We start from the raw sequence: 22,458 nt of genomic DNA, 5'->3' as shown, positions 1-22,458 counted from the left end.
AACCTCATAGCCCGCGCGGAATATCGAAATTTTACAAGACATGCGAATGAGGCAAAAATTTAATACGAGTGTGCATATTAAATTGTTGGTTGGTGATTTTAATATTATTAATCATTTGGTGGAATTTGTGATTTATAAGCTATAATATTGGTTAGGAGGAGTAGATCGCACGCTTGTCTATATAAGCTAATTTGAACCCAAGGTTAAGGGGGTCGCATTGCAGGGTCAAGAGGTAGCACCCCGAAACATAAACAGTATTCAGGAGATGTCATTGAAGTTAAAACAAAGTTTGTTGATGTTTGTAGAAGAGTTCAGAAGGCCGATTGATTCAGGCAAGACTTCATAAGAAAAGGTTCACAAGAATAATTTGTAGAAGGATAAATCAAAACTTAAGGCTGATCTGATTGATCTAATCTGGGGCAACATGGCGTGCTATATTAAGTTTTTTCCGTAATGGTCAACTCCATTAGTTAAACTTTTGTCGCATACCATACGATACCTAAGTACGTTCATCCATGGGCCACTTGTTTTGAGCATAAATTTAGATTTCGTAAGTAACCTAAATTTGATTAATTTTGATCATTTAAATGTGATATCTTACGTTTAATCATTGTATCAATTTCATTGTTCATTAGAACAATTTATCGAGTGATTGCACTATGTATTTATATTGGCTTGTGTTTGACCATAAAAAGTACGGTTTTTTGGAAACTCTCAAGGCTACTCGAATGATTGAACATAGGATAACAAGTATAAATTACAATAAAATCAATATGTCGTATTTATGTGATTTCACTTGTTTAGTTTTTATATTTGCACAGTTTTTGATTGTGTTGTGTACTCATAAGTTCGCAAATGAAATTCCAAAAAAAATCATGTTATATTGGTTCAAAAAGCAACATCATTATGAACCCTTGGCTTCCATAAACTAGTAACTTTTCTGACACCTTTAGTTTCAAATAAGTGATCGTTCAAGCGTATAACAATTGGGATAAATGAACATCCATTACGTTCAAACATTCTCAAAACAAACCTATCGGAACGGAACAGAACGAAAGACAAAAGGAAAAATAGAACAAACGCAACCATGGAAAGAGAAATATGCAACAAAATAAACCGTGTAAAATGAACCCAAAATGATATAACTCCAACTGAAGCTTCCTAATTGGATCAAACCCCCTCCTCTTTTGGTGTAACTACTTTTGTAAGGGTATATATGTCTTTTTGAGACCACCTTCTTACAGTACAATTATTGTTGTTGCAAGGATAAAACAAAATGTTGGTGTAGTTTGCTGATACTGACCAACAAAGCAGGGACAAAACTCTTTTGGCATCTAGGCTCTTGTGTTAGATTTTCATTTATTTAATAAGCTCTTCCCCCTTTTGCTGAAACATAGAAGCCAAGGGTGTTTGAAGTTCATTATAGGAAAAAGGAAGGGTTCAGTGAAGCATAAAAGCAAAACCCCCCCATCCCAACCCCTTCTAGAAAGAAAACAACAATAAACTCACAGCTTTCCTTTTCTAGCCAAGAGTATCTACAGTCCCTGGATTTGGTTGTTTGGTTTTCTGAAGAGAGAGAGATGGGGAGAGGAAAGGTACAACTAAGGAGGATAGAGAACAAGATAAACAGGCAGGTAACTTTCTCAAAGAGGAGAGGAGGGCTATTGAAGAAAGCCCATGAGATCTCGGTTCTTTGTGATGCCGAAGTTGCTTTAATTGTCTTCTCCAACAAAGGAAAGCTCTTTGAGTTCTCTACTGACTCTTGGTACCCTTTATCCTTTCCTCTTCTATCCATCTCATTTTTATATATTCTTATTTCATCTAGGGTTCTAAATCTGCAACAGTTCTCCATTTTTGTTTCAAAAAATACACAGTCCACATACAAACCTAAAGGAAAAACTAATAAATTATTTAATCTCGCCCTTAAACAATAAGACGAATCAATCAATTCAGATCTACGGAAAAGAAAACCTCTTTGTCATAGGCTGTTGTACGTCAACTATAAAGGGGACCTTAAATCTTTCAGATTTTGATCTAACCATGATCTCATGGATAATTGATCGAAATACAGTGGGAAATATGTGTAACCCTCAGTCTTTCACCTGGTTTTTATTTTACTTTATTCTTTTTATAGATACTATAAAACAAGTATGCTAATCTAAAGTGAAAGATCTGATATATATATATATATATATATATATATTAATTTTTCTGAAAAAAAAAATCATAATTAAAAGCCGCGATATACTTTTTTCCCTCTTTTTTTATTTTATTTTCTTACATAAAGAATTATTACGATCAATATATATATTATTATAAGACTATATTTATACCATCTCCTTCATAAGAATTTTAGAAAGAGTCTGTACGTACTAACTCATCAGGAATCAGTAAGCGTGTGTTGATGTTAAAAGTCGTATTGTTATACAAAGTAGATTGGGGTGTGTTTCAGTTCAAAGAAAAAAAGATCGCTGTCTTAAAAATATAAATTAATAACAGTCATACATAAATACACACACACATATGCATGTATATGTGTGTGTATATATATATATATATATATATATATGTATATAAATTAACCGCACTTACTATATATTTTGTTCTTGTTGGTTAGAAAAGCAATCCATTAAGTCGACCATATATATTTTGAATTTTCAACTCTAAATTTCAGTTCTTGTTTAGATGGAATCTTATGAAATTAATGGTTATGTTCTATCACTTCTCCTTCTACCACTACCATCAAATTCTCTTAATAAGACCTGACGTGGGAATATATAGTTTTTCATGCTTCTTTTGTATTCAAAGCTGGGTTGGGAAATTCATGTCATTTTTTACAAGTTTACTTTAATTTAGACTCCATAAAGAAAAAAGCTAGAGAATCTAGGGACTTTACTTGCTCATTTAAAATCGGTTAAGTTTACAACCTTAAAGAATGTACCTGGAGATTGAAGGTTTATTCTATTATCATTTGGGATTTATTCATACTCCCTTCCTACTCCCATACCACCTATTTCATACCCCCTACCTCACTCAGATCCCCCCCCCCCCCTCCCTCTATAGGAGCAGGTATAAATATAATTCACCTTGTCATTTTCACCATCAGAACAAAACTTGAATTCTTTCTTACTGGGATTTGATTCTGTTGGAAGAACTTGGTGAAGCATTTTGCTAGATTTTTCTTGGATTTCAGATGTGCATAGCTTGGATATGCCTCGGATCACTGCTTATCACATGAGACATATCGATCAAAACTCATTTAAGATCATTGACAATTGAATTTAGTGAGTTGGGACGTAGTTATAGATATAGTTTTTGTAGGTGTAATCAATTACTTCAACAAAATTGATTGATCAATGAAGTCATTACAAATGACATGACCATCATACCTATATCATATGTAAAACCAAAACATTTTAAGAAACTTTGAAGATAAAGTGAATACAACATCTCTCACACTCTTACTTGGTTTTCTAATAAAAAGAAACGCTATAACGAAGTTGGTAAGCCCGATGGTCCAAATAGATTACTATTATTAATGTTATGAGACATTCTAAATTTGCAGATCGAAGTAACAAATATGCACTTTGAAAGTGCAATGTAATAGCTAATATATGTTGGCAATAGATTATGTCATTTCACAATTGATCAGTAAAAGTAACACCATTTTTTCAAATATCAAAATCGTTGACGATCATGTTTCCAATATTAACTTCGAAACCAAATAAAAGGGTCTAATTAAATGAATCTTTTATTTTTAATGGTGGTATAGATTTCTAGTCCCTAGATTTAGGAAACCTTTCATTAGGAACGATTGAATGTTTCCAATTATGCTAAAACCAGATAATTAATATATACTTTGGTGTGTGAGCCTTCACTACAATAAAATCGGGTTTATAGGACGACAAAAATCATCAAGTGTCATAATAGATCGTTTTATATGACTTAATTTATAGGAACAAAAAAATAAAAGCGTCATATCTAAAAGTGTTGTAATAAGTTTATAGAATATTTGGAGCTTTATAACAAGTTTTTTAGAACATTTTTTATACAAAACGTCTCAGTTTTATATATAGGATACTATTTGAAAAATTGTCTTATAAAAACAAGTGTCCTATAAAATTGTTAATGAGACATTTTTTTATTAAAAGCATCCTAAAAATCTTGTTAAGACGTCTAAAGTAATCTATAAGTTTATTACAACGCCTTTAGATATGACGCTCTATTTTTGGTCCTATAGCACGCCTTAGAAATTAATGGTGTCTTATAAACCCAGTTTTTTTTATAGTGCTTGATCATCGTCTTAATAGCTGCCTTCTACAAAAATAAACCATCTTCTCTTCTAAATCGATGATTCTTAAATTTCTTTCTGGAGTATGGTCTTCTCTCTTCTTCTCAACCAAGTCCTAGAACAACTTCTAAATGGTGTTTCTCCCTGCCAAGGGTATTTTCATTTGTCTCAATCAAGGGTGTATCTTGGTTAAAGATAGCCCTAACTTTTGTTCCTTCCATTGATGCTTGCGATCCTTGTTTCTGGTTATTCTATACTATTCTCTTCCTTTCAAGCAGATAGTTGGTTTGTCCCATTTCCATGTCACATAAATTACTTAAAATATTATTTTTATTTAATATAAATTATCTTTTTGTTCTCTCTCATAAATGGATGATGTGGTTTTATGGTTGGTGAGTAGGAAGGAGAAGTTAGAGAGATCATATTCTTATCCACATATGAAGGCCTCAAAATTTAAGAATCTCAAAATACAAGACCCTAAAAAAAGGCCTAGAAATTGAAAAGATAATAATATGATATAATGTATGGAGTAATTTAAACATATAATGGATCATTCAGATTCTGTTACTTTCACTGAAATATGATTTAAACAATTTATGGCATATGAAAATATTATTGGGTTCTTTTATTTAGATAAGCTACAAAATTTAGAAGATGGTGATTTTAAAACTTTTTTGTGAAACAAGTTTGGTGAGTATTTGGACACTGATGAACTTGATTTATTTTCCCAAAATAATGGGTTTGAAGCAAATTTTGAGCAAACATGTTAATACTGATCCAGTTAAGGTACTTAATTACGTAAAGCAATTAGATTCATTTCCTAATGTATGCATTGCATATATAATATTATTAATTATACATGTAAATGTTGTGTTGTGTATGTTTAAAGAAAGTTTTTCGAAGCTAAAGTTATTAAGATCTTATATATGTAAATAGAGGCACAATTATTTGTTAACCATATAAATAGTATTAATTTTGTTAATCGATTTGAGTCTTTTATTTTTTTGATCAACGGTTGTAGTTAAATAGGAGGTTATAATCTAATAAAAAAAGGAAATAAATTAAATGGTATTAAATAAAGGGCATTGTTGGAATAAATTATTTTTATTTTTGAAAGCTAATCAATAATAATATTTAAATTTTTTTTTATAATCAATAACAATATTTAAATGATTTTTGTTTATAGGTAAATGCAGAGAGCTCATAGGTAAAACCAGAAAGTAAAACAATGATTTTTGTTTAAAATTCATAGGTGAAACCAGATAATGAAAGTTCATGAAACCATAAAGTTCAACAATGATTTTTGTTTAAAGTTCATAGATGAAAAATAAAGATTTCCGTTCATAATGTTGTTTCGTGTATGAACTTTGGTTGTACAATTTTTTTTACCAAAGTTCATAGGTGAAACCAACAAACTAAATGAGATAATTAAGGAAGGTTAAACAAGTTTATTAGAAAACCAAAAAATACATAACTAAAATAATTAAGTGAATAAGATAATTTAGGAATATAATAATTAAGTGAATGAGATGTTTAAAGAATGTAGTATCAATATATGAAAATGATGAAAATGATCCGATTAACAAAGTTTGTACTATTTCTTTGGTTAACAATTAAGAGGTCTCTAGGTAGATATGTGTGCGTGTGTATATACATATATATATATATATGTATATACATATACATATATATACATATACATATATATACATATACATATATATACATATACATATACATATACATATACATACATATACATTTACATACACATACATATACATACACATACATATACATATACATATACATATACATATATATACATATACATATACATATACATATATATATATATATGTATATGAGATCCATAATGTCTCAAGATAGATTGAATGAATCAATTATTTTATCAATTGAAAGTGATATGTCAGACATCTTGAATATAAATTCTTGATGAGTAATTTTTTTTTTTTTTTTGAAAAATCAAGAAAAATAATCAGGCCTCATCATTCTAGGAACGACATGTAATCAGTGAAGTGGTTTTCAACAAATCATGAGAAGTTTTTAATATTTGTATGCATCTACCCTCGTATTTCTCCTCTCCTTGATGAATCTTTTAGTGCCTCAACTTTTAGTATTTTCCAACCTTGTGATGTTGATACATTTTTTACATAGTTAAAATTATTAATATTGAAAGATTAGTATATAGTGAGACATTATAAGAGAGAACCCAAACCCATAAAAATTGAGAACCAAACTAACTAAGCACAATACTATCTCAAAACTGAGAAACAATCGGCATACCAACTTATGCCAACTAAAGTCACAACCAATCCCTTAAAACATGACCCAAGGATGACAAAATATTACTCTATCGATAAATATCCTTTATGTTTAAATTGAAATTGCACGGTAGCTAACATGCCCTAAACATTCATGTCATAATTTGAAGGACCCTTTAAAGATTTTATACTTAAGTCAGCCAAAGAAGTGAACTTCACTTGGTTCATTTAAAAACCTTGACACTATGCTTGCAGCAACATTAGATCTGGTCTTGTTGTTGTTAAGTACAACAAGCTTCCTATTAAGCTCTTGTATTGCTTTGGGTCCACTTTTTTGTACCCGTTGTTTTTAGAAAGCTTCTCATTTTGCAACGATGGGTGTTGCAACTGCTTTGGAAAATTCAATCTTTTGATTGGTGAATCTCCATGCCAAGAAAATAATTCATCAACCCCAAGTCGGTTGTATATCCAACTTCTTGCATCTCCTCTTTGAATGCAAAGATCATCTTGAACTGTTTCATGTTAGCAGGAGATCGTTAACATAGAGGGATATCATGAGCAAATATTTTTTTTGTTTCTTCTTTATGTACTCAATGTGCTCATTTTTGCTTCTCTAGAAGTCTGGCTCTATGAAGTAAGAATTTATTTTGTTGAACCAAGCTCGTAGAGCCTTGTTTTAGGCCATAGAAGGACTTTTTAGTTTACACACCTTTTTTATTTTTCCTTCAATAATGAATCCAAGAGGCTACTCAATGTGAAGCTCTTCCTCAAGTTCACCATTTAGAAAATCATATTTAACCTCAAGCTAAAAAAAATTCCACCTCTCTTGAGCTACTAATGCAATAAGAATACTTATGGTGTCGTTTCTGGCTACTGGAGCAAAAGCGTCCCCTTAGTCTATACCAGCTTTGCTAAGAATAGCCTTAGACAACTAATATGGCCTTGTGTTTGTTGCTAGTACCATCAGGATTCAACTTGGTTTCATAGACCTATTTCACTTATCACCTTTCGATTTTTAAACCTATCGACCAACTCCCATGTCTCATTCTTTTCGATCATCTCCATTTTATTCTCCATAGCAATCCCGTCGTTCTTTGTGTTTGGAGTCTTCATCATTATCTCGTGGTATTTCAGTAGCAAAGTGATACCTCTCACTGTATTCAACTTCTAAGTGAATTGATTGGACAATTTTCATACAACTTAAAGAATGATTATTTAACTCGAGGACCACTAGCATTTTCTGAGTTAGCACCGAACTTGGGGAGTCTGCTTGCACAGGAGATGTTGGAGGTGTATGAGAATTTGAAGTTACACCATTGTCGAGATCACCATATAATTCTTAAACATTTTGTTGATTAAGAAGATCATGGACTATAACCTTTTTTCTTTCAATCTTTTCCTCTTCCTAATTCCAGATAGCATCTTCATCGACTTCCACGCCTCTACTTACTATGATCTTACTAGTATTAGGGTTGAAGATCTTGTAACCTTTTGACTTTTGAGTCATAGCCGATGAAGATTCCTTTTTTTGCCTTTTCATAGAGCTTGTTTCTTTTCTGGGATGGAATATGAACATAGCAAACCGAACCAAGCACTTTTAAATTTTTGGTTGTAGGTTTTTTCCCCATTCCAAGCTTCGATTGGAGTTTTCCCTTGAAGTGGAAGGTCTATTAAGCAAATACACGACTCCGTAAACAATATATGCCAAAAACTTCTTTGGAACCTTCTTTTCCATGAGCATGCATCTAGCCATTTCCACAACAGTTATATTGTTCCTCTTTGAAACAACATTATGTTGGGGGTGTATACTCAGTTGTAAGGTGACGTTCAATACCTTCATCTTCACAAAATTTATCAAATTCTGATGAAGTATATTCCTTTCCTTGATCAGACCTCAACATCTTCAATTTGCATCCACTTTGAGTTTCTCCTAGAACTTTGAACTTTTTGAAGATGCCAAAAACTTCTGATTTTTCCTTCATGAAATACACCCAGATCATTCAAGTGAAATCATCAATGAACAAGATGAAATAATTTTCCCATGAAGAGATGTTGTTCAATAAGGATCACATACATATGTATGAACAAGCTCCAAATTGAAGGTCTCTTACCATGCCTTGCTTTTGTAGGTAACTCTATGCACGCACATTGAAGTGCCCATTCCTTCTATGTTGCAACAAGTGCCTTCATGTTTGCTCTATTTGAATTTTCATATTTCCATGTTAAAGGAAAAAAATTGTTCTTCACAACAACTTTAGCAATCTTTTCTTGTCAAAATCAAATATGGTGTAATGGTTATCCAAAAACAAAAGTGAGAATCCGTTTTTAATCATTTGGGGCACACTACAAGAAGAACATCATTGATGTATTTCGTACCTTTATTCGTTTCAACAACAATGGTACCTTTGCCTTTGGACTCAACAACAGCACCATTCCTCATTGCATCGGAACTTATCAAGCTATCCAACTTGTAAAAAATATTTGAATTATCTATCATATGATTACTGTAACCACTGTCAATTAACCATCTCTCCTTGTTTCCAGAAGTTGATGTTTGACGTGCACAAAACAAATAATCTTCATCTTGGTTTTTCAGAAATGGGCCTCCATCTTAGACTCCTTTTCTTTTATTTTGCAGTCCTTGTCTACATGACCATATCTCTTGTAATATTGGCATTGAGGTCCCCCTTTAAAGTAGCAAATCCTTTTCTACATGATTTTTCTTCTTACAAGTTCCACAAGGAGGAAAATTTTCTTCTTGTCCTGTTTTTCATGATTACCACTTAAATCTCCAAGCTCTTTCTTCTTCCAAGAACTATTACTATAACCATCTTCAGATGCAATCTCCGTGATTTTCTTCAACTTTTTATCAGGTACTTGCAAAAAACTCATTAGGCTAAATTCTTTGATTCTTCAATTATAATGACAATTTTATTTACGTGTCGGTTAAAAAGGCCGCAAGAATTTTCTGCAAAAATTATTGCATTAGAGATGTCTCTCCCTAAGTTTTCATTTGGTTTACAACTTCTAGTAATCTAGTGGATTTATTCTCCCCCATCTTCATATTTTCAAAATCCCCATCTTCATACTTTCAAAATCTTTTCTTAGATAATTAAGTTTGGTTGCTCTTACTCTGTCATTCCCTTGAAATTCCTTTTTAAAGCGAATCTCATGCAAATTTTGTCGATGTCGCACGCATAATTCTGGGAAATATGATGCCTAAAACAACATTAAAAACAGAGGACAGAGCTTTGGCATCTTCAGCTCACCTTCTTTCTTCCTTTTCAATTGAGCCTCATTGTATGTAACTCCCTCCTCCCATTTTCTAAGGCCATTATCTATTATCTCTCATTACGCATTTGCTCTTAAGAAAAATTTCATTTTGATGCTCTAGTATTCATAATTTTTCCCTCAAATATTGGAGGTGTTGGCGTCGAGAATATTGTTGTTGATGCTGCAATAGTTATAGTTTAGCAAGATGGGTTGATTCTCCGATACCACTTGTTAGATATAAGATAGTTTATAGAATAGAAGAAAATAGAAAGAATAATTTAGAGACAGAAAGCTTTTGTTCATTATCTCATTTCTTCATCTTTACAAACTGATCTGCCACAATCTATTTATAGCTTTCACTAGAGTATTCTAGAGCTATATCTTAGGGACTCTAGAGCACTCATATTATTTAATACACAACTGATCCCTAGAGCTATGTGAATTTTGGCAATTCCCTCGCTGATCCCTCGTTGATCAGCGAGGGATCAGCGAGGGAAATTTTCCCTCTCAGATCAGCGAGGGAATGAGTTTTTTGGCATTTCCCTCGTTGATCCCTCGCTGATCTGCGAGGGAAACTTTTCCTCGCAGATATTTGTCGTTGATACCTGGTTTTCTAGTAGTGTTATCATCTTCTTAACGGCTAGACAACATTCAATATAGACACTAAATAAAATTAACAAAAGTTCTCTTGCATTAACAATAATGTTGGAAGCATTTAAGGTCATATGGGCAGAATAAGCGGAGCCAATATACCCACACAAGGAATTTGGATTAGAGAGGGAACTTGGGGCGTTGAAGGTTTCTGCCAAGTTTTTTGTTGTCGCAACAGTGACACAGACTTTGTGTCCTTAAATACAAGGTCATTTTCCATAATAACGACCTTGATTGTTATTGCGGTCACCACGGTGACCTTGAATGTTGGTATATGAGTACATGACATGTATAGATGGATGAACATGAGCAGCAAAAGATGAATAGCTTCAAGTTTAAGGAATTGCAAAAAATATGATGTTTTTTTGCCTAAGCAATAAGATTGTTGAACCGGGGTAGCGAGAGGAGCAACATATAAAATGGAGAAAGAGGTGGTTAATTTTGCTCCAAACCTCAAAGAAACCATATAGATTTGTAGGAGTCACCCACTAGCTTCCCAATTGAAGCCAATAGGTCATAAAGAATTCTGAATTTTTTTTTATTAACTTGGATATCCAATCCGTTATGCGATCCGACTAATCCCACGATGACCACCTACTTTGCGGGTATCCAAGAGTCACTGCATTTGAACCTCCGTGGCCACATGGAGATTTTATTCCTCTTTGGATTTGAACCAGGACCTCGAGGCATTTGAATTTTTTTTGTTCATATTCTTGCACGTAGATTTTGCTAATTGGTATTAAGAGTCATGTCACGAGATCTTGTGTGGTGTTGCAAACCACAACTAACGATATAGCTTCTTAGACAAGGAAAAGAAAAGTAGCATGCAAAGTTGATGATCAGTATGTTCAAAAGGTGATGAACATAATCTATCAACAAACTACGAAACCTTTTAATATTGGAGAAGCTGCATAAGTTGATTATTCCATAAAAGATAGTTAGAAAAGGAAAGTTTAATGTTCAACATGTGAACCAAGGTAGAAAGGGGAGAGGGGAGGGAGATGGGACAAGAGGAAGAGGTCTCATTAACAGGAGTTGAAGAGGTAGAAGCCATAGGATCGAATTTTGTGGTGTTAACCTAAATGACTCCGATACCAAGAAGGAGATTATATTCCAGCAAAAAATACCGTGTAGGATGGCCTTTGCATTATATAGGCAACTTTAGATAGATACAAAGTTGAAAAACGTATATGTTAATAAAGAAGGAGAATCACACCCTAACTAATATAGCAAATATTTAGGAATTATCAAAATTATGAGATTGAGATAATTAGGAATTTGAATGCATATACTAAGAAATTAGTGCCTTGTAATGCATATAGAATACAAATAAAATATAATGGTAGGGCATATTTCAAAAACATTAAAATGTTAATGATACCCAGGTTTAAGAACTTGGTCTACCACTCATTTCTTCTCCTTTAAACTCTGATTTTGCCAAGGACATCTCATGCAGAGCCATACCTTCACTTTTTCAAACCTTATGCCATGTGTCATTATATCTTCAATTGTAGGACTTACAACTGTGCTACTTGGTCCCATCTGTTTCTCCATGACAATTTTGTGATGGTTAATTGTTGTCCAATACTTTGTTTGCTGGTCACGTGTAGCTCATGATAGTTTATTGTAATCTTGTATTTGTATTTTTTTTCTTTATTCTTTTTTTTTAATTGAGAAAAAAAGCGTATTCGGAAAAGGATTCTTTTGTTCTTAGTGTTTAGAATACCAAAAAAGTTGTAGCATTCTTTTGTCCTTAGTGTCTTGTCTTGGGTTTGTATTTTTATCTTTGTATTGTTTTCCGAACGTTTAAACTCCCATTGTTATACCTAGGCATTCAATCAAATAGCTAGCCTCTTGGTCCTGTTTGTGTTTCATGGCCTCCATTTTTAATATATCTATATTTGCCCTTTTGTAGTTTCTATCTTCTTTAATACTTGCTTATGAAATCACTTTGCATTTATATCTTTTTCCTTAACTTTACCCAAGTGTACCCTTACAAGCCAGTGCTATTGATCAGAACAATAATAGTTTACATACACTAGTTTATGCCATAGAAGTTGTTGAAAACCTAGTTGTGTTCATAACTAGTAAACCGTTGTATTCTCCTCATCGTAGAGGTAAGGTATGCGTCATGTGAGATTTGTCGGGTCTGTTTTTATTGGTTTGGTTTGGTTTGGTTTAACTAGTCAAGGGATGGATTCGGGACGTTGGATTATCTGGGTACATACTTTGTGAAATGGTTGATGAAATTTGTAGAAGGCTTGTAAACAGAAGTACATAGAACAAGCATGCAAAATAACATAAAGTATCATTTAACGAATTCTAAATGGACTATAAAGTAAAAACCTACAAAAATGTTGCTAAGCTTATGGAGAGGGGAGAGAGATGAAAAGCAGCAAAACCGCTCTATCAACTGCTACCATGCTAGAGAGTGTGTAAAACATTAAGAGAAAGAAGATCTAAACATAGTTTGAACCACAATCTTTCAAAAATTTAGTTCTAATGAAATTACTGACTTACACAATCAGTTATGGAGAAGAAGATTTATTAAGAAGACGAGGAGTAAAGTGTAGTTTAAGCCAACGACTTTCTAGGTATGGCATTTAGGAATATTATGACTAAATACTACCAAGTTAAATGCTATATCACAAGAGAAACAGGTGCAAAGTCTATAACCATTGTAGTGACTTTTACTTCCTCTTTACATATGCTTTTTGTTTGTGTTTTACTTCTTGTTTCCGATTGTGTATCTCAACATATTTACATTATTCCCCCAAGAAATCTAGTGTAGAAAACTGATCAACATAATAGAATTGTGTAACAAATTGGACCTATGACCTCAATGTTCAGCCCTCTTGACATAAGTTTCTGAATATTATGCTCCCAATCTCGCTATCACTAATTTCTACCATCATCACTTCCAATTAATCTGACCATTAATTTTCTTCTATATAGGCAGTTAAGATTGATGCCTTGAGTATCTATATAGTTCAATGTTTAGGTTTAACTACAAATTAAAAAGGGTTCCCCAAATCTTTAACTGTAAAGTTTAGTCAATGTAACTAGTTTTGTCTCATGTCTTAATAAGCTTTGGTTTTTTTCCTGATTTTCATCTTTCTCTTGTATTTTTCTTTTTTCTGATTGTACATCCTCACTGTTTGTTATCAATAGTCTCAATAAGCTTTTTGGGAAATTTTAATTCCTAACTAACAAATGGTGTCTAAATTGGACTTGAAAATGTGTATGTTTAATGTTCTTGTTTTGACTTGTCACAGCATGGAGAGCATCTTGGAGCGATATGAACGATATTCTTACACTGAGAGACAGCTAGTTGCAGCAGATGCTGCACCGGTACCCTACTTCATATGCTAAAATCATTCGTCGCACCCATCACTTCACTAGAGATGATGTTTTTGATCTAGTTATAGTTAAATGAGATTTTAAACTAACAACTCGTTTTTCTTTTAATGATGATATGTTGAATCTGTATATATCCACAGAGAAGCTGGACCCTGGAGTACAACAAACTTAAATCTAGGGCTGAGCTCTTACAAAGAAATCACAGGTGAGAATGTAATCCACAAAAAGATGCATCTTTCCGACACTTCATTCTTCCTTCTTTTTATATAAGAAACTGAATTTTTGAACTCTTGGTTGTTTATTTAAATGTTTAGGCACTATATGGGTGAAGATATAGAGTCATTGAGCTTGAAAGAGATCCAAAATTTGGAGCAACAACTGGATACTGGTCTTAAGAATATTCGCTCAAGAAAAGTATTCATGCAAACAGCATATATATTTAATTGTTTATTGATATATCTATAGATCATACATAGATTCACTGGAAATTTTGTGTAACAGAATCAACTCCTGCATGAATCAATCTCCGAGCTTCAGAAAAAGGTGGGGATCTTTTTCCTTTATTTTTTCTTCTACGATGACAGTTTTTTTGCATTTCATTTAAGGTTATATCTGGTTTATCATCTTGATTTTTTCATTAAAACTGATTCTTCACCATATCACTGTACACCAGAAATAGAAGATAGACTAGGAAATTCAACACTGCCTTGTTAGAAATTCCAGTGTTTTAGTCAACAGGGGGGGGGGGAAGCCTTTTATTGTCCTCTCAATTTGTGTGCATAAAGAACTTCTGTTCTTGTTGAAGCTGATGCATATGGATGCGTGCTTATTTCAGTAACTATATAGAATCTTGAACTCATTATATATATATATATATATATATATATAGAGGGATGTTATTYTACACCCTTTGCCATTCCTACACCCTATACAACCCTCATCTCAACCATTCAATTTTTAATCAATTAATTGTTTCCTAATATAAAATATTAATCATAATTAATAAACTCTATTCATATTTCATAAATATTCAAATCATAATAAATGAACTCCAATCATTTCTATAAATATCTCAATTAATTGGGTTGCAAAGGTTGTACAAATGCACAAGGTTGTAAAAGAAATATACCATATATATATATATATATATAGGGTTGGGTTCACGTGAGACCAGGCTGTTTTTGTGAGACCCGTGAGACCACGTTTTTACACTTGAAACTTCACAGCAAAAACACTGTGAAGGTTTAAAAAAGTCGAACCTTCACAACAAAAACACTGTGAAGGTTACCTTCATAGCATTTTGCTATGAAGTTTCAAGTGTAAAAAAGATGGTCTCACGGGTCTCACGAAAATAAGCTGGTCTCACGTGATCCCAAGTCTCTCTCTATATATATCCACATGTAACACACATGCATCTATCCTTGCAATCTAGATATACATTCAAATTCTTTGGTTTTTAGTGACTTCATCTGATTTCTCATGCATGATGAACCACCAGGGGAAGGCTATACAGGAGCAGAACACTACATTGACAAAGAAAGTAAGTTGCTACTGCTCTTTTTTGACTTCAACAAATGCAAAGTTAAATTAAATAAAGCTGCTAGCTAGGTTTAAAAACCCTTTGATGTTCATCTTCCATTTCCATGTTCGTTATTCGTTAATCGATTCTTATAAATTTTGTTATTGTCGCACGGAACAATCGAGTGATATCAAATGTTCATTCCATGAATAGATCAAAGAGAAGGAGAAAGAGAAGACAATAACACAAAACGTTCCATGGGAACAGCATAACTATGTCGATACTGATGCAACCTTCCTCATGCCACCACCACCTCCTGCTCTCAACATTGGGTAATCATTTTCTCGTATAATCTTTACCGTTTTATAGCGCTTTCGGCACTTCTTTTAAAATTGAAAAAAAACATCTTTTCACTACAACAAATTAAATCTAATTTTTATGGCGTTTTTATATGATATTCTTCAAGAAATATCATATAAAAAAGCCAACCAAGAAGATCTATAAATAGCTTATTGTTAGGTTGCCAACTGCGTCTTGATAACTAATACTGTAACTTCTATGTATAAGACGGGTAATTTTTAGTTATATAAACTTTAAGTATCGTTAAGTTCTCTGTTACTCGATCATGGGCGTCTTAATAGATCACTTTTGTCGCAGCGTTTTGTAATACATATCCAACAGGTGCTTATTGATAACGAGAAAATCGTTACATTATTCTTTTAAAATATACAAATGACAAAATCAGGACTTTGTTAATTTATTTTGATATAGAGAAAATTACAACCAAGGTGGTGGTGGTGGAGAAGCAGCTGAAGGGAGGACCAACGACCTCGACCTCAGTCTGCAGCCGATATATTCATGCCACCTGAGGTGCTTTCCTTCATGAATAATAACCTGGTGACCCAATCAATGCTTTAATAATTATAAATAATGCTTTTGTTAAATGAGATTTTTAAGGAAGAAAGAACAACATCAAACAATCAACGATCAAGTGTTGTATGTTTGCTCAAGAATTATCGTGTAATGCGTGTATAAAGCGGGAACAACAGAAACCCGCCTTGCTGTTTATTTATTCGTGTGTTGTGTGACATTTCATTTTTATGTTTTCGGTACCAGAGCTAAGTTACATTGGTTATCGATCATGATTGCCGAATTTGTAGTTTCCCTTTTTTATCGTTACTTAGTACGTTGTTGTGTCGTTATCTTCAACCATTCTCTTGATATCGTTTTGGAGAAAGCATGTTTGGTTTCATCATGCTCTTATTTCAGCTTCTAGTAGGACTTGTGAAAAAATACATATTATTTAGATGCATACATTTACTGAACTCATTTACAATATAATCTCAATACACAAATTAAATGGTTGTATTCATACATACATAGTTGGAGTCTATCTCAGGTAACCAACAGAACAGTTGGATCGAAAAGATAATAATCAAGAACAAAATGATAAAATTTAAATCAAAACCCTAAAACTGATGACTAAGGTGTTGTTTGTGATTGCTTATAAAAACAACTTTTTGACTTATTCCGTGGTAAGGAATAACCAGTTACACCAAAAGATGCAGTCAATACACCCAGAACCACACCTGTAACCCAAGTTAATTCACGAGGTTTTTTAAATCCACCGGTGAGATATGCACGAAATACATGTGGGATCATCATTAGGACCATCATCCTCACCTTCCTCCGGCTTATTCACCACCGGCAGTGTGTTCAGGGTTCCAAACTCAAGGGAAGTGGCTCGGCTATTCCGCCTAGCCAAGCTAGAAAAAATGGATTAAAATTAAATATGAATTATTCGTGGTAAAATCCCTGTATAATGTATTTTAGTACAATTTTTGGCTGATATAGGGATCAAATGGAAAGAATCATTCAGGAATTCTGAGTCAACGAATAGTTAATGATTCCTATTTGTCATAAATTTTGGCTTTTTTGGATGAAAATATACATTTGATTTGGTGGTACCGGTAATAAGCACTTTTGAGTGTTTGGATAAACAACTTATACCGGTGCCAAACCGGTAATAAGGAGTTTTGGAAGAAGTTAAACCCTTCTGATTTATAATAAGTTGATAAGTGTTTTTATAGAAAAGTATAAATTGTTTCAAATAAGCAATCTCAAACACCCCCTAACTTAAAGATCATAGAAGCAAATATTCAAAATGCCAAAGCTTAGGTCAGTTAGATGTAGAGAATTGCAAGAGCAAAAAACAAGGAAACGATAATACATTTAAGGTCCCGTTTAGTTTGTAGGATTGGAATGAATTTGAAGGGATTTGTAATTGAATTCCAATACAATCACATGTTTGGTTTGAAGAATTTCACGAGATTTCGTAGGATTTATATATAATAATATTGTAAATCTGTTAAAAACATTTTGTTTGGTAATAATCAATTAAATATAAATTATTTTTTATAATTATTCATATAAAATTTGTTTTTATAAATAATGGAATTCAATTCCAATCCAAATACAAAACAAACGTACCAAACATTCTATATCCAGATCTCTCAAAACCATTTCATCAAACTAAAAGCCCTCTTAGATTTATTAAATAGAGCCGAAATAAAACGGTAGAGATTTGGGGTTTGTTAGGGTGACTAATGTTTTTCTCCCCCCCCCCCCCCAATGATCAACCGTGTGATTGACCTGAACAACCAAATGCAGAGCAAAATGGATCGAAACAACGTATATGATTAAATAACCAAAACAAATATAACCATACGAGACACGACTACGATAGTAATAATTAGTAGCACAAATAATGACCCCGAGAGTTATGTGTTCCACTATTCATAGTGTAACTAGTCCACAAATACGGGAAGAGGGTTGTACTTCATATATCGAACAAGAATTACAAATAAATATCTAATGAAATTGCTAACGACAATAATTATATTAACTTCACCAAAAACATCGATCATATTGTGCCAAACTCCCCAAAGTTAGGTTGATTAACGTACAAGTATTATTGCTAAATGGTAATGAGTCGGGGAGAGAAATATGAAGCGGAAATTAAAGAAAGGATCATCAAACATGCCTATTCTTCTTTCCCGAAACCCTTCTCAAGACATCGGTCTACTAATATATATGAGCTCTTTATGCTATAACACGAACTTTCAACAATGATTGTTACAACTATCTTTTCTTGTATTTCTTAACTAGAAATGTGTGGAAATATCTTATAAATAAGAATATTAAATAAAAATACAAATAATTCCTAAATCAATCTCCCTTTTGGATGAGTGTTTAAAAGATGTGAAAAGAGAAAATAGTTTTGAATGCTTGAAAAAGATTTTAGAGATATAATCAAATGTGGATGTAAAATGAGTCTTCAAAATATTTATTTGAACACAAAGGGAAAACTTTTGTCCCCGCAAGTACGATAGTTTGTAAGATAATGTATGAATGTCCGTACTAAAAGATTTCAGAGAAGTGTTTGATTGTTACTCGTTTGAAAGTAGGCGTGAGAATGGAGCGGGGACCTCAATCCTCATCTCCGTCTCCGATCCCTCATCTATGTAAGTTATTTTAAATCAAATATGTGAGACATCACACATGTTTAAATTTCACAAATTTTCAATAAACCTAAAATCAAAAAGAATTTAATTTAATACGGAAAAAAAAATCATAACCTAAAATCAAAAAGAATTTAATTTAATACGGAAAAAAAATCATAACATCATATGATAATTAATAAGTTAAAACCAAAAGAAATTCAATTTAACCAAAAAAAAAAAAAGACTTAATGGGACGCGTACCAAAACATATCGAGTAATATTTAAAACTATATTGAGCAATATCTAAAACATATCAAGTAATTGATATTTTGACTTGACATCCAAAATATTACATATTACCGTCTAACAAATAACAATTTTAGATTCTAAACCTAGTTAAAAATAAGAAATTATGAATTACGGATTTAGTTGAAATGATAATATATATTTTATTTATTAATTAATATATATTACGGTACGGGGCAGGCGGAGAGTGCGATACACATCCCTGGATTGAGACAAACAGGAATTCTCCACTACTAAAAAATCTGGTTTTTCCGACGGCAAAATCCGTCGGAAAAACAACTTTCCGACGGATTTTGCCATCAGAAAAACCCCCGCCGCTAAATGCATTTTCCGACGGAATTTCCGACGGATTTGTATTTTCCGATGAAAAAATCCGTCGGAAATCCGTCGTGCAATTTTATAATATGTTATCCATTACCCGGGTTAATTAGAAGTAATATAAAATGAGATTAGATTCACCGACGGAATTTCCGTCGGTAAACTTTTTCCATTTTCTTCCAAAATAATAACCGGTTTTTATTTCAAAAATAAAAAGCGACGGATTTCCGACGGAAATTCCGTCGGTAATTATTATTTAAATTTTTTTCTAATTTAAAATATGAAAATAATTTTTTTATTTTTAATGGACGGAAAATATTTACCGACGGATTTTCCGTCGGAAAATCAGCCAGAATTTTTTTAAATAAAACTTATATCTAATTATTTACCGAATAATTTTCCACAAAAAATCCGTCGGAAATTTAACTGGTACAGGAAAAAAAACCAAAAAACCCAAAAAACCAAAATATAAAATCCTAAAATATAAAGATCATGTCATTAAATACAAATATACAATACACAAATATGTCATAAATACCTAATATGATTATCCGRACGAAATAATATACATATATAAATTCGATTGATGACGTTAGTTTATAAATACACAATATCAAATCTATTGCGGCGGGGTCGGCGGAAACTGTTGAGATTGTATAAACCTCTTCATCATATCCATCATGTCTGCATGCTTTTTCTTCCGGATCTCATCTTCCCTGTTTCGGATCTCTTCTCGACGAAGAAGTTCCTCAATCTCCTTCTGTCGGATTTCATCTCGAGTGCACATTTCTTGAATTTGGGACTGTAAGTTGTTAATTAACTACAAATAAAATAAAACGTTAAAATTTCTAATAAGAAGTATAAATGAAATAAATAAACATCAAAGGTTTAAGATGTACACACCTCACTATCTACATTAGGCGATCCACTCGAGTTTGCTTGTGAGGATGTCCCGGTCAAGACCTATTAGCTCCATTAAAGCCTAGTTGAACCAAATAGTACCTGTTAAAGTCCATTAAGATCCATTAAAGCCCAGTTGAACCGAATAAAGCTCAATAGATTCATTAAATCTCAATTGAATCGAATAAGACCTATTAGCTCCATTAAAGCCTAGTTGAACCAAAAGTACCTGTTAAAGTTCACTAAGATCCATTAAAGCTCAGTTGAACCGAATAAAGCTTCATATACTCGTTAATGCGCAATTTAACCGAATAAAGCCCAGTAGTACCCGTTAAATCCTAATTGAACCCGTTAATACCCAATTCAACTGAATAAGACCCAATAGGTCCATTAAAGCCTAATAGATCTATTAAAGTCCACTAAGATCCATTAAAGTCTAGTAATACCCTTTAAAACCCAGTTGAACCGACTAAAACCCAATAATACCCGTTAAAGCCCATTAATATCCGTAAATGCCCAATTGAACCAAATAAGACCTATTAGCTCCATTAAAGCCTAGTTGAACAAAATAGTACTTGTTAAAGTCCACTAAGATCCATTAAAGTCTAATTGAACTGAATAAGTTTAATAGTACCCGTTAAAGCTCAGTTGAACGAAATCAGACTCAATAGATCTATTAAAGCCCAATTTATTCATTAAAACCCAATTGAACCAAATAAGGCCCAATTAGTACCTGTTAATACCAAATTGAACCGAATAAGACCTAATAGCTCCATTAAAACCTATTTGAACTAAAAAAATTCACTAAGATCCATTAAATTCCACCAAAACCCAATAATATATATAAAAGTCCAATTGAACCGAACAAAGCCAATAGATCCATTAAATGTAACTGAACATACAACTACCCCGTTGGTAATATTTAATAAAAAAATTATAATAACTTAAACCTGGAAATAATTAAAATTAAACCAATTTTTCTTTGAAATTTCCGACGGATTTCCGACGGAATTTAATTTTTATTTAAAAAAAATTAAATTCCGTCGGAAATTTCAAAGAAAAATTGGTTTTTTATTTTTTTCCTAACAAAAAATATATAAAGGTTTAAAATTTCCGACGGAATTTAATTTTTATTTTAATTTTTTTAAATAAAAATTAAATTCCGTCATAAGATATATATATATATATATATATATATATATATAGGTTTAAACTTTCCGACGGATTTCTTACAGAATTTAATTTTAATTTGAAAAAAATAAAATTCCGTCAGAAATTTCAAAGAAAAATTGGTTTTTTATTTTTTTCCTAACAAAATATATATAAAGGTTTAAAATTTTCAATGGATTTCCGACGAAATTTAATTTTTTTAAATAAAAATTAAATTCCATCGGAAATTTTAAAAGGTAAAATGTTTATTTTTTATTTTTTTCCTAACAAAATATATATAGGTTTACAATTTCCGACGGATTTCTGACGGAATTTAATTTTTATTTAAAAAAAATTAAATTCCGTCAATAATCTGTCGGAAATTTCAAAGAAAATTGGTTTTTTATTTTTTTTTCCTAACAAAATATATATGAAGGTTTAAAATTTCCGACGGAATTTAAATTTTTTAAATTAAAATTAAATTCCGTCGGAAATTTTAAAAAAATGTTTTTTTTATTTTTTTTCCTAACAAGAGATAGATAGATAGATAGATAGATAGATAGATAGATATATATATATATATATATATATATATAGAGGTTTAAAATTTCAGAACGGAATTCTGACGGAATTTAATTTTTATTTTAAAAAAATCAAATTCCGTCCGAAATCCGTCGGAAATTTCAAAGAAAAATTGGTTTTTTTATTTTTTTCCTAACAAAATATATATAAAGGTTTAAAATTTCCGACGGATTTTCGACGGAATTTATTTTTTTTAAATAAAAATTAAATTCCATCGGAAAGTTTAAAGAATTTTTTTCCTAACAAATATATATATATATATATATATATATTCTTTTTTTTTAATTAGCGTTAATCAAAACAATTTCCGACGGATTTTCG

General features: G+C 32.1%; 1 protein-coding gene across 1 annotated transcript; it reads left to right on the top strand.

Annotated features, from left to right (window-relative positions):
- The first annotated feature begins 1,580 nt into the window (after positions 1-1,580).
- Positions 1,581-16,265, top strand: LOC112525116 (truncated transcription factor CAULIFLOWER A). Its single transcript, XM_025135078.1, has 8 exons — positions 1,581-1,765; positions 13,776-13,851; positions 14,001-14,065; positions 14,175-14,274; positions 14,362-14,403; positions 15,359-15,400; positions 15,593-15,711; positions 16,151-16,265. The coding sequence occupies exons 1-8, from the start codon at positions 1,581-1,583 to the stop codon at positions 16,263-16,265; spliced, it is 744 nt and encodes a 247-aa protein (XP_024990846.1).
- Positions 16,266-22,458: the final 6,193 nt, after the last annotated feature.

This window comes from Cynara cardunculus (assembly GCF_001531365.2).
Source record: "Cynara cardunculus var. scolymus isolate 2C chromosome LG 13, CcrdV1, whole genome shotgun sequence".
Classification (NCBI taxonomy): domain Eukaryota; kingdom Viridiplantae; phylum Streptophyta; class Magnoliopsida; order Asterales; family Asteraceae; genus Cynara; species Cynara cardunculus.
This window is presented reverse-complemented; position numbering and strand designations above follow the sequence as displayed.

Coding starts and splice junctions, on each gene's coding strand:
- LOC112525116 (XM_025135078.1), top strand. CDS start 1,581: ATGGGGAGAGGAAAGGTACAACTAAGGAGGATAGAGAACAAGATAAAC. Junction 14,404..15,358: donor TCTCCGAGCTTCAGAAAAAG/GTGGGGATCTTT, acceptor ATGAACCACCAG/GGGAAGGCTATACAGGAGCA. Junction 15,712..16,150: donor CCTCCTGCTCTCAACATTGG/GTAATCATTTTC, acceptor ATTTTGATATAG/AGAAAATTACAACCAAGGTG.